We start from the raw sequence: 13,121 nt of genomic DNA on the forward strand, positions 1-13,121 counted from the left end.
CCCAGAGGTCAGCAGTTATTTAGGGAACGGCAGTTAATTACAGGAAAACACTGATTACATTGTTCACAAAGGGGAGATAGGAATTGCACTGTAGGTCTCAAACAAAAAAGAAATAATTGAAAAATAGAAAAGACAGAAATCTTGCTCACTGAGATGAAAAGTGTCACAGAACAAACTGGAGAGAAGACAAATATGAAGGAAATTACTCTACAGCGAACTCTGTCTCGAACCTCGATCCCTCTGGACAAATGTGGGATGGAGGGATGTCAGTGACACGGTCAGAAAGGCAGGGGGGCTGATCTGTTTATGTTTGTACCCTGGTTTTGTTTTTTCTTTGCTATTTCTCCTCTTTCAGTTGCTAGGCTAATGTGGTATCTGAACTCAACAACAAGTCTGACAACGCCACGTCCCCCCTGTCCTACCAGGCCTACTGTTAATCTCTGCAGTGACCTGCATGCTCTGTGGGGTTGTTTGCGTGTTTGTTATTCTCTCTCTGCTGTTTTTTTCCTGTGGGCTGAGCCCTGTGTTTGCCGTGGCACAGTCTGGATTACAATGCTGCTCCTCCACACATTGTTAATCTGTTCTGCTGCTCGACAGGCTGACTAATGCTGGGTATTTGTATTATGTTTTCCCTCCTGAACAGCTGCCCTGATCTCGTTGTCTGCTTGCCCCGCCACTGTGGATGAGGCACAGAGGAAGATGCTTTTCCGAATTATACAAAGATTATACAAAGTTATCACCATTTTTATCCCCCAGCCCCTATTTTGTTTGTGACCAAGAGGGAAATCAGCAAAGATAACAACAGTGTAAAAAGCAACAATGCAAGTGTTTCCCCCTTTTATTATATGAACCCCCCCCCACCCTACACCAAGAAGGACCACAACTCTGTGTGTGTGGCAGAATCACAGTCTATTATTAGGTTTATTATTGCTAGTAGCCATTTTGTATGATTACTCTGCTGCAGCTCCCCACTAAGGTTCATGGTCCTGTGTGGAAATTGAGATGGACAGACTACGCCCAGCCGTGTTCTCCAAATCTTAATTCTCCAGGGCCTTTTTCATAAGTGTTCAGCTGCCTATGAAACCTGTGGTTCATCTCCATATATTGACACATTCCCCTGGGACCCTTACATGTTTTTTCTTTAAAGACTGTAAGAAATCCCTCACATCATGTTTGTCCAGCACCCGACTGTCCCGTTCCTGCTTGTGTATATTTGTATTTCTCCTGCAGTTCCATGTTGACAGTTCAACACTGCTCTGTTAATCTGCGTGTGTGTATGTGTTACAGATGCATTCACCCATTGTTACAGGGTACAGACGTCAGTGGATACACTGCTTCCCTCCCTGGTCGAAGCATGATATTTCTGTCTCAAGTCATTCTCTGCTCTGCCTCTTCTGATCTTAGTATTCTGGGCAGGCACTTGTGAGCTACATTATGTAATAATGGCTATATAAAAATGAACAGCAGGTGGCAACATTAAGCTGTGATTTTTTATTTAAACCACCAAAAGGAAAAAATAAGGAAACTGCTTTAGCAGTGTAGTGTAGTGATCCTGAAGACTCACGATGGAGAACCCCTGCGATGTTAGAATATTTTGGCAGATTAACTGCCTATATTACTACTATTAAACTGCAGACTCAACACACACAACATGGGAAATGAATAACAGTCAGCATTCAATGGACAAAACAGAAATGGCAGTCCGTTTTTATTAAAGTTTAAGTGAACTGCTCACAAAGCTTTAGTAAGAACATAGGTTAAAGCGAAAAAAGCTAACAAAAAATCTAATGTTTGAAGCAATGCAGTTATATGAGTAATGAAGATATAATGCATTTAAGCTAAGATTAAGCTGAAGACTAAAACAAATTCAGTAAATTTAATACAGCACACATAAAACAGGAGTACATTCATTAAACTGATGTGACTTCATTCAAATTGAATGAGTCTGCTGCAATTTAAAGAGCCTGTTTGCAAGTGATAAGAGATTATTTCAAAATCCTTTCGTCCGAGAATATTTTTCACGGTTGTTGCTCCAAATTGTAATACTCTGTAATTTTGTTTATTTAAATGTATTAAGACAAAATATGATAATAAGACAATAAGGCAATTTAATATTACATTACATTTAAAGATCTTTAAAATTTGAACTAACTGCTAAGATTTGCATGATCCTGATGAGGTCTGTGCGGTCGGGTACAAACCTAAACCACAGACCACAATCTCTGAGCAGGTGCTCCTGACACTGACACACACACACAGCACAATTCACTGGCACTGACTAATCGGTACAGTTAATATCAGACAGTTAAGCACACAGCTCTATATTGAAACCATAGCAAATATAACAGTTGGATACAATTAAAAATAATTGATATATTACTAATAACAACAGCTAAATTAAACGTAATACAGGACAAATCCAGGGAAATACATTCACACAGTTACATTCTTTACTAAGACAAATGGAAAGATAAAATAAATCTAATGGACAGCAATCATTATTCAGAAAAATGTCTGTCTGTCCTGAGAATGTGATCCCTGTTGCAGGACTCAGCGATGTCCCTCTGCCCCTGTATCTCACACAGCCTCTGGCACAGAGGAGACAGAGAGGGACTGGCCAGCATTCAGGGCCCTGCAGAGAGAGAGAGAGAGAGAGAGAGGCGGATCAGAGGGGGAGGTGGTTAGAGAGCAGGCACTGGGCTGCTCAAACAGTCTTGCTCCAGTCATGCTAAACCATTAGACACTTTACCTGCCGCTGTGTCCAACTCGTCCAGGTAGTTTCCAATATCATCATACAGAGAAACACCTGCAGAGCATGTCAGAGATGAACAAACACACAGAGATCATGTCAGAGATGAACAAACACACAGAGATCATGTCAGAGATGAACAAACACACAGAGATCATGTCAGAGATGAACAAACACACAGAGATCATGTCAGATATGAACAAACACACAGAGAGCATGTCAGAGATGAACAAACACACAGAGAGCATGTCAGAGATGAACAAACACACAGAGATCATGCTGTAAATAACTCAAGTGGTGAAATAATGTTTTCTTGACATCACAGTTTTATTATCCAGGATCAGCAAGATTTTTCTAACTTCTAATTTAGAGGAAGATTTCAGAAAATATGATTATGTATCACTTTGTCAGATACATTTTAATCACATCTGTGCTGTCACCCTAGTTTATGAAAAGACAAGCAGAAATGTTAATTTTGTTTTATTCCACATGAAAACCTGGTTCTCAGTCTTACTTGATTAGAACAACTTCTCTACATCCTTAATAATCATGAAATCATGTTCAATATTGCAGTGACTCTCTATCCTGCCGACAGACAGCCAGAGCCAGCAGACCTGTTTCATTGGCACAGTGCTTCTCTTCAGGATCCGGCGCCTCCGGGCCGCACGCTGAGCCCTGAGAGCTTTTCCCCTGTGAGGCCGCAGCTCCGCCTCCTATTGCAGCAGAGACAGACACGTGTCAATGCCTGAGGACACCTAAGACCACCCACAGAGCAGCAGCCCCCTCACACAGAAGCCCTGGTCTCTGTGGATCGAGCCGCTGCTCACCTGGACCCGGAGCGCTCCTCCCTGAGAGGCCTCTCTGCCTGAGAATTAAATTGGCCAGCGGTATGGTACAGGACCTAGGGGGCCCAATCCTGATCTACAGCCCCTATCTGTCAGTGTTAGAGTGCGATAGGAGGTGTGCTGTGCAGAACCACAGGTAACGTACCGCCGCCCCCACCCTCACTGACACCGTCCTGCTCTTCAATATCATCATAATCTGCGTCGAGCTGCGACTCCCTGTCCTCTGTCCCTCTGGAGTCGCCGCCGCCGACATCATCATATCCAGCTTCTGGGAGGACAGTGACAGACAAACACAATCCTATTGAAGAGGCGCACTGATCAATACTGTCACTGTAGTGATTCTCACAGGTCTGTACACTGAGACACGGAGCTCTGAGAACTGAGCAGCACGAAATACTGAGACATCAGAGCAGGGCATTCAGAATGAACATGTGTTCAAAGTCAAAGTCAAAGTCTTTTATTTGTCAAGTGCACCGAATAACATGTGTCATTCTGAACAATTAAATTCTTGTGACTTGGCATGCGACATCTACGTTGTAATTAAAAAATATATAAAGCAAAAAAATAATAACAGAAAATACAAAATATACATAACAATAGTAACTAATGTAGAAATAGGAATATGGACAGTATAAGTAAAAATCATAAATATTATAAATATAAGTGCTATATTTGGATACATGGATACATTAAAATGTGCTAATGTACATGAATGTACATAGAAAGTGACCAGAGCATATGAAGTGTTCATGTGATCAATAGATCAGTGATGCTGGTTGAGGAGCCTTATGGTCTGGGGGTAAAAACTGTTTGTGAGTCTGGAAGTACGTGTCCTAATGCTCTGGTAACGTCTATCAGACGGCAGCAGTGTGAACAGACCATAGCCTGGGTGGCTGTAGTCTTTTATGATGTTCCATGCTTTCCTCAGGCATCGTGTATAGTAGGGAGATGGCAGCCGACGATGTGCTCCACTGACTTCACCACCCTCTGCAGGGCCTTGCGGTCAGCAGCGGAGCAGCCTGAGAGGATACTCTTAATGGTGCATCTGTAAAAGTTGGTGAGAGTTTTTGCAGACATGCCAAACTTCTTGAGTCTCCTCAGAAAGTATAGGTGCTTTTAGGCAGTTTTTACCGCCGAGTCTGCTTGCCTGGACCAGGTGAGGTCATCTTGGATGAACACACCGAGGAACTTGAAGTCGGAGACTCTCTCTACTTCAGCTCCATCGATGTGTATAGGGTCATGATCCCCCTCTGCCGATTCCTGAAGTCCACGATCATCTCCTTAGTCTTGTAGACATTGAGAGAGGGGTTGTTATCCTGGCATCATGTAGCCAAGCCACTTACCTCCTCTCTGTATTCGGTCTCATCGTTGTTACTTGGTGGCAAAACCCTTGTTGGTGATCACAGAGGTCAGACGTTTCTTGTAGTTGGCCACCAAGTTTGTACACATCTAAGGAGGGATTTAGTCCCACTCCTCTTTGCAGATCCTTAAATGTGCTTCTTCTTGAGCCACTCCTTTGTTGCCTTGGCTGTGTGTTTTGGGTCATTGTCATGCTGGAATACCCATCCACGACACATTTTCAATGCCCTGGCTGTGGGAAGGAGGTTCTCACCCAAGATTTGACGGTACATGGCCCCGTCCATTGTCCCTTTGATGCGGTGCAGTTGTCCTGTCCCCTTAGCAGAAAAACACCCCCAAAGCATAATGTTTCCACCTCCATGTTTGACGGTGGGGATGGTGTTCTTGGGGTCATTCCTCCTCCTCCAAACACAGCGAGTTGAGTTGAGCTCGATTTTGGTCTCATCTGACCACAACACTTTCACCCAGTTCTCCTCTGAATTATTCAGATGTTCATTGGCAAACTTCAGACGGGCCTGTACATGTGCTTTCTTGAGCAGGGGGACCTTGTGGGCGCTGCAGGATTTCAGTCCTTCACGGCGTAGTGTGTTACCAATTGTTTTCTTGGTGACTATGGTCCCAGCTGCCTTGAGATCATTAACAAGATCCTCCCGTGTAGTTCTGGGCTGATTCCTCACCGTTCTCATGATCATTGAAACTCCACGAAGTGAGATCTTGCATGGAGCCCCAGACCGAGGGAGACTGACAGTTATTTTGCGTTTCTTCCATTTGCGAATAATCGCACCAACTGTTGTCACCATCTCACCAAGCTGCTTGGCGATGGTCTTGTAGCCCATTCCAGCCTTGTGTAGGTCTACAATCTTGTCCCTGACATCCTTGGACAGCTCTTTGGTCTTGGCCATGGTGGAGAGTTTGGAATCTGATTGATTGATTGCTTCTGTGGACAGGTGTCTTTTATACAGGTAACGAGCTGAGATTAGGAGCACTCCCTTTAAGAGAGTGCTCCTAATCTCAGCTCGTTACCTGTATAAAAGACACCTGGGAGCCAGAAATCTTGCTGATTGATAGGGAATCAAATACTTTTTCTCCTCACAGTATGTGCCTTTAAATTGGACAAAGTCCAGAGATTGTCTGCAGTAGCTGAGGTTCCTGTAGTGTCTGTGTATTCACAAGCATGTCCTTTACCTCCAGATTAATGTGTGTTTATCATTCAGGGTTTAGTAAGAACTGTGTCACACATTCATGTTTCAAAGCACATCACAAATTGTTAAACTTAATATTTCATAATGAGACTGGAAGTCAGAGGGCAATATTTAAATCAAATCTTTCTTACCTGGTTGTACAGAGTCAGCTACATCATCATATCCATCTTCTGGAGGTTCAGCTACAGATAGAACAGCCATTACACTCATTACACTGAGACACAGCCATGAGAACATACTGAGAAACAGCCATGAGAACACACTGAGACACAGCAGCCATGAGAACACACTGAGACACAGCAGCCATGAGAACACACTGAGACACGGCAGCCATGAGAACACACAGAGACACGGGTTAATACACGTGTAAAGAGTCGAGCCCTCACATGCAGTCAGAGACGGACCTGTACAGCCAGTGTGTGTTTCTCCGGTGTGTAATAATGCGGCTGCCTGTGCTGCTGCTGCAGCTTTCTGAGCCGTGCTGCTGTGGGTCTCAGAGCGGGACACTGGCGTCTCCACTGTCACTCCTGGAAGAGGAGACACAGTCACTGCACAGAGACACTGCGGCGCTCTGCTCAATGGGGGTCATCAGAGAGAGGCATCTTTACAAACACATTGCAGTGTTTAAGGGCTTTCAACTGATCCATAGTTGATCAATTTACTTTTCCTGAAAAGTACATATTATTTAAAGACTCAAATCATGACATCAATCAAACAAATCAATGCAAGAAAAAGAATTCAACACAAAAAGATGGATTTACAGTTGATTGTACTGACTGAACACAGATTACAGTCACACAATTTATTTCAAACCTGAGAGTTTCCTTGTGTGCGACCGATCCAGATGGGACTTCTGATCAATCTCCTCATAAACAGCTTCATACTCCTTAGACACACCTGCGGAGAAAACACTCACAACTTCAGCACTAATGTCCTGTAAGAAAGTGTGTGTTAATGACACATTAGTGGTGAATGACATGAGTTGTGTGCAGTGCCAGCCTACCTGTGTGTCTGCGGTGTGTTTGAATGAAGAGAGCCGCTGACACCGCACACAGAGGCAGCCCCAGAGTCACACAGCACACAATCAGACCCACAATCCACCCTGTCCGTTCTCCTGCAACGACACACTTCAGTCAAACACAGGCAATAACACAATCATGAATAACTAACATTTTTAAAGTTCATTTTCAATTTTCAGTGTCAATTTCATTTCTGCTTCACCATTTACAGAGACAAGCGCCACTGATGTGAAACAGGAGACGTCAATGCTGAACAAGGACCCAGCCTTACGGATATGAACACAATACGGAGCGACTGCACTGAGAGCCTGAACTGTACCTTCTGCTGGATCAGCCACAGGGGCCGAAGTGACAGGGGCATCAGGTCCTGCAACACAGAGACACTTCATCACAAACTCATATGACGATGATCCTCAGCAATAAGCCACCTGCTGCTGGACTGAAGGTGAGCCGAACGGCCTCCAGCCCCGAGTCCAGAGCGTACCTGCGCAGAGCACAGCGGCGTCCTCCTTGTGTGTGCAATCATGGCTCCCTGGGAGGGAGGAGTGGCACTCCAGCAGAGCCCTCTCTGTGCCCCTGCAGCTCACCTCATCCAGCCACAGTGTCCCGTTACCTTCACCCCAATGGGCCTCCTGGGGTGCGGAGATGGCGGAGCCACAGCCCAGCTCTCTGCACACCACACGGGCGTCCTGGAGATCCCAGGAGTCGTCGCACACCGTCCCCCAGACCCCCCTGAGACACACCTCCACCCTGCCCGAGCACCGGCCCTCTGGCCCCACCAGCCTCAGCCGCGGCCCTGGACACCATGGAGAGACAGTTTAGAGCATTTACAGCCCTGGGGAGCCCTGGGAAATGAGAGGTGATGAAGCCTGACTGCCTGGATGCTGGGAATATGTGGGACTCGAGTCGTCACAATTACACAACAGATTGTTGCCAACCTGAGACATTTGAAGGAATAAATAATATTTCTAATAAGAAAATATATATATAAAATATATATATAAATATATATATAAATGCATATATATATATATTGCAGATATACACTCACCTAAAGGATTATTAGGAACACCTGTTCAATTTCTCATTAATGCAATTATCTAACCAACCAATCACATGGCAGTTGCTTCAATGCATTTAGGGGTGTGGTCCTGGTCAAGACAATCTCCTGAACTCCAAACTGAATGTCTGAATGGGAAAGAAAGGTGATTTAAGCAATTTTGAGCGTGGCATGGTTGTTGGTGCCAGACGGGCCGGTCTGAGTATTTCACAATCTGCTCAGTTACTGGGATTTTCACGCACAACCATTTCTAGGGTTTACAAAGAATGGTGTGAAAAGGGAAAAACATCCAGTATGCGGCAGTCCTGTGGGCGAAAATGCCTTGTTGATGCTAGAGGTCAGAGGAGAATGGGCCGACTGATTCAAGCTGATAGAAGAGCAACTTTGACTAAAATAACCACTCGTTACAACCGAGGTATGCAGCAAAGCATTTGTGAAGCCACAACACGTACAACCTTGAGGCGGATGGGCTACAACAGCAGAGGACCCCACCGGGTACCACTCATCTCCACTACAAATAGGAAAAAGAGGCTACAATTTGCACAAGCTCACCAAAATTGGACAGTTGAAGACTGGAAAAATGTTGCCTGGTCTGATGAGTCAGACATTCAGATGGTAGAGTCAGAATTTGGCGTAAACAGAATGAGAACATGGATCCATCATGCCTTGTTACCACTGTGCAGGCTGGTGGTGGTGGTGTAATGGTGTGGGGGATGTTTTCTTGGCACACTTTAGGCCCCTTAGTGCCAATTGGGCATCGTTTAAATGCCACGGCCTACCTGAGCATTGTTTCTGACCATATCCATCCCTTTATGACCACCATGTACCCATCCTCTGATGGCTACTTCCAGCAGGATAATGCACCATGTCACAAAGGTGGAATCATTTCAAATTGGTTTCTTGAACATGACAATGAGTTCACTGTACTAAACTGGCCCCCACAGTCACCAGATCTCAACCCAATAGAGCATCTTTGGGATGTGGTGGAACGGGAGCTTCGTGCCCTGGATGTGCATCCCACAAATCTCCATCAACTGCAAGATGCTATCCTATCAATATGGGCCAACATTTCTAAAGAATGCTTTCAGCACCTTGTTGAATCAATGCCACGTAGAATTAAGGCAGTTCTGAAGGCGAAAGGGGGTCAAACACAGTATTAGTATGGTGTTCCTAATAATCCTTTAGGTGAGTGTATATATACTGAATATATTTTTACATAGATGCATTTGACAGATTGATTTAAAATGTCACCTTTACAATCAGCTATCTCCTTGTCTGTGTCCTCAGGAGCAGTTGTGACTGCAGGCTTTCTGGTGACCTCTGTGGAACAGGAAACGTGCATTTCATAATGAGTTTTATATCGACAGATCAATAGAAGAATTGATCGAGAGATAGACGGTCTCTTCTCACTTGCACACTGAATATCCGCCACCTCAGAGTCCTGGCAGTCATTGTGCCCCCATGGTGCAGCAGGGCACTGCCACAGGACAGACTCGTGCCCTCTGCAATCCACCTGGTCTAACCATTTAGGACCAGAGCCCATTTCATACTGCTCCCCGTCCTGCAGAGAGCCGCTGTCTCCGCACTGCAGCTGCTGACACACCAAGGCGACGGTGAAGGGCTTCATCCCATTGGAACACACGCTGCCCCAGGTGCCATTGTACAGGATGTCCAGTCTCCCAGCACAGTGGTGCTCAGCACTGACCAGGCGCAGCTCCTTGTGCTCTGCAGGGATCAAGACACAGCGCAGCATGAGACTCTGATCCATGAACCGCGCTGGAGTCCAGAGGCACGGAGGGATTCCCAATGAACGTCTCGAAGGGCTAGTGGTGCCATCACTGTTATAGCCAACATCATCAGAGACACACTAGACATCAAATGACCAAATGAACTTCAGCTGCTCACTGTGAGGCTTACCTGAACACACCACCCCAGCATCCTCCTTGTGTCTGCAGTTGCGCCTCTCCCAGGATGCTCTGGGGCAGTCCCACAGTGCCGTCTCATTGCCACGGCAACTGACGTCATCCAGCCAGACGGGCCCGGAGCCCCCCCCGAACTCAGCCGACCCCGTGGCTCTCAGCGCCTGGCCGCAGCCCAGCTGTCTGCACACCACACTGGCGTCGGCCAGGTCCCAGAGGTCATCGCACACCGAGCCCCAGGCGCCGCCATGGTACACCTCGACTCTCCCGGCACACTGACTGCCCCCGCCGGCCAGACGCAGCCGCCAGTGCTCTGTCAACAGCAAGCAAAGGGTTAGTGGAGCATCCCCAAAGTGCTGGAGTGTGAGTGTTGACAAGTGTGAGAGAGCAACACAAAATCCAGCCCCACCCCCCAGTCACTGAGCGCCTACCTGAGCAGCGCACCCCCACCCCCCCACTGGTGCTGCCCGGTCCAGAGCTCAGTGTGAGGGTGCAGTTCTGCAGCGCAGGTTCCTGTCCGGTACACTCCACCGCAGTCAGCACCACGGGCCCGTCTCCATGGCCGTACTCAGTGGAGTTAGAGGCCAGCAGCGCGCGGCCGCAGTGCAGGTTTGTGCAGACAGCGCTGGCGTCCTGGAGATCCCACTGGGAGTCTAAGACTCGTCCCCACGAGCCGTTCCACAAAACCTCCAGCCTCCCCTCACAGCGACTGTCTGTGCCCCGTAGACGCACCTGCCAGTCTGCGTCTGGAAAATACACCAGCACCTCACTTAATATGAAACCACAAGTACAGACAATTGAAGAGCCGGTATAATGTCTTATAATAATAATAATAGAATGCAGACCAAGCAAATTAGATTTATCGAGCTAGTGACAGCCACAAAGGCAGTTGTTCAGGGCATAGCCTCTAGACATTCCTCTCTCCACTTTGACTTCTGTTTATTATGATAAGAGGAACACCCAAACAGATAAATACCCCACAGTTACCTAGTTTGTTTAGTATCTATTCATAGATTTGTTGTTTCTCCAGACAGGAAGACTTAAATTCTTTACTGGGTTCTTCAACATGTATGCAATCTTATCTTGGGCCAATTGTGCAATGAGTTTCTATCTATCTTTCTATAATACCAACTACTTTAATTGTCTAAGAAGTGTATGAAGATACACACAATGCAGTCAGAAACTGGGGTCTGTATGTGCATCACTTTACTTTGGGTCAAATGTGACTTTGGCCAGTTATGCAATATTGAATTTTACTCTATCACCATTATGGGAATAACACAACTGAAACATACACACAATTAATTTAGTCTCAGTGCTGTGTGTGCTGAAGGCAGGGTGCTGTACCTGAGCAGACCACGCTGGCCACACTGCCCTGACCACAGTCCTCCTGGTCCCAGGACAGAGGACAGTCCCCCAGGCGCCCCTCGCTCCCGCTGCACTGGAACCTGTCCTTCCACAGCGGGCCGCTCCCGGCTCCATAGGGGGCTCCTCTGGGGGTGGCGGCGGCCCCCCCACACTGGAGGTGTCTGCAGATGACATCAGCGGTTTGCTGGTCCAGGTGGCGATCGCAGACTGAGCCCCAGAGCGCCCCACGAAGCACCTCCACTCGCCCCGAGCACCGGCTCTCTCCCCCCACCAGCCTGGGACCCCCCTGTCCTGGAACAGCACACTGACACGTTGGTGGAGTTTACAAAAGTCACACTCTGTTAAACTTAAAGAAAATATGTGGTATATGTCATACAAGATTCTACTTTTTCCCCAAACCACCAAAACTGAGATGCAGTCGCATCAGAATGATGAAAGTGTTCAGTGTGCAGAAGGCAAATTGTTCCTTCAGCCATTAGTGAGTCAATGCCAGCACGCTCAACAGCTCTGAAATAAAGCAATATAGACAAACACCCCAAGGTCAGCCTACCTGAACAAATGACACTGGCGTCGTTTCTGTGGGTGCAGTTTGGCCCTTTCTTGGTGGAGACGGGACACTCGAACACAGTGGACTCGTTGCCCCGACATTCCAGCTGTTCGTCCCACACGGGGCCCCTCCCTTCACCATAGTGAGCACCCCCAGGTATGGCCACTGCCTCCCCACACTGCAGCTGTCTGCACACCACACTGGCGTCCTGCAGGTCCCAGTCTGAGTCACACAGTGTCCCCCACTGGTCCCCAAACTGCAGCTCCACTCTCCCAGAGCAGGGCTGCTCCCCGCCCATGATCCGGGGCTCCCTGTGGGCTGAGAGAGGCAATGGAAATGTTTTTAAAAGGTAAAAGGAAGGTATAAAATCTCATATGTGTGAAACAGAACAGACTGCCTATGAAAAAAATACATATTGGATTAGCAACAAGCTTATGAATTTAACTGAAGGGAGTTCATGTTATTATTACAATGCACACAGTGTCCACTGTAGGGAAATACACTTTTAACTCTTACTTTAATTCTTTAACTTCAGTGGCAATGCAAAGTACCCTTTCAGCCAGTGATGTTTAACTAGAACTCAGCTCAGCTCATGGATGGCCAGAATGTTTTCAGGTTTTCAATCCACCTGAGCTTTATCCTAGCTAGCTTGAGTCATTATTGCTTTAATTGGGCTTATTCAACAATATGTCCAAGTTCCTGAGAAGCTGATAATCCAGAGATGTATAAACCCACTGGATGGTGGCTCTGCTGGACCACAGTAGGGCCCCCCTGCCTGAGGGTCAATTGGACAGCTGGAAAGTCAACACTTATAATGGCACAGTGCTTTAAATGACTGGTACTTACCTGAGCATACAATACCAGCAAAACTAGATTTACTGTGAGGCACTTCATAAAATGCTGCCACTGCAAAACATTGCCAGAAAGAAGACTCGCTCCCATTGCAAGTAGTTTTGACATCCCACAGACCAATTGGGTTTTCTCCAAAGTGAGCGTTTGTTTTCACTGATGAAATGGATCCACAGCCAACCTCTTTGCACAGGACATTAGCCA

The 13,121-nt window shown here is 46.6% G+C and overlaps 1 protein-coding gene across 1 annotated transcript; it reads right to left on the reverse strand.

The window, feature by feature from the left end:
* Positions 1–2,624: 2,624 nt before the first annotated feature.
* On the reverse strand, positions 2,625–12,366 carry LOC136712055 (antigen WC1.1-like). Its single transcript, XM_066688692.1, has 11 exons — positions 12,072–12,366; positions 11,501–11,812; positions 10,585–10,899; positions 10,152–10,466; positions 9,645–9,959; positions 7,659–7,970; positions 7,494–7,541; positions 3,740–3,862; positions 3,364–3,462; positions 2,750–2,806; positions 2,625–2,632 (listed from the first exon to the last, which is right to left on the reverse strand). The coding sequence occupies exons 1-11, from the start codon at positions 12,364–12,366 to the stop codon at positions 2,625–2,627; spliced, it is 2,199 nt and encodes a 732-aa protein (XP_066544789.1).
* Positions 12,367–13,121: the final 755 nt, after the last annotated feature.

This window comes from Amia ocellicauda, chromosome 2 (assembly GCF_036373705.1).
Source record: "Amia ocellicauda isolate fAmiCal2 chromosome 2, fAmiCal2.hap1, whole genome shotgun sequence".
Classification (NCBI taxonomy): domain Eukaryota; kingdom Metazoa; phylum Chordata; class Actinopteri; order Amiiformes; family Amiidae; genus Amia; species Amia ocellicauda.

Excerpts from the sequence above, each read along its gene's own strand:
- LOC136712055 (XM_066688692.1), bottom strand. The coding sequence starts at position 12,366 with ATGGGCGGGGAGCAGCCCTGCTCTGGGAGAGTGGAGCTGCAGTTTGGG. Across the intron at positions 3,863-7,493 it reads TGTGGCTGATCCAGCAGAAG|AAGCTGGATATGATGATGTC; the intron begins GTACAGTTCAGG and ends CTGTCCTCCCAG. Across the intron at positions 3,463-3,739 it reads CAGTGAGGGTGGGGGCGGCG|GAGGCGGAGCTGCGGCCTCA; the intron begins GTACGTTACCTG and ends CTGCTGCAATAG.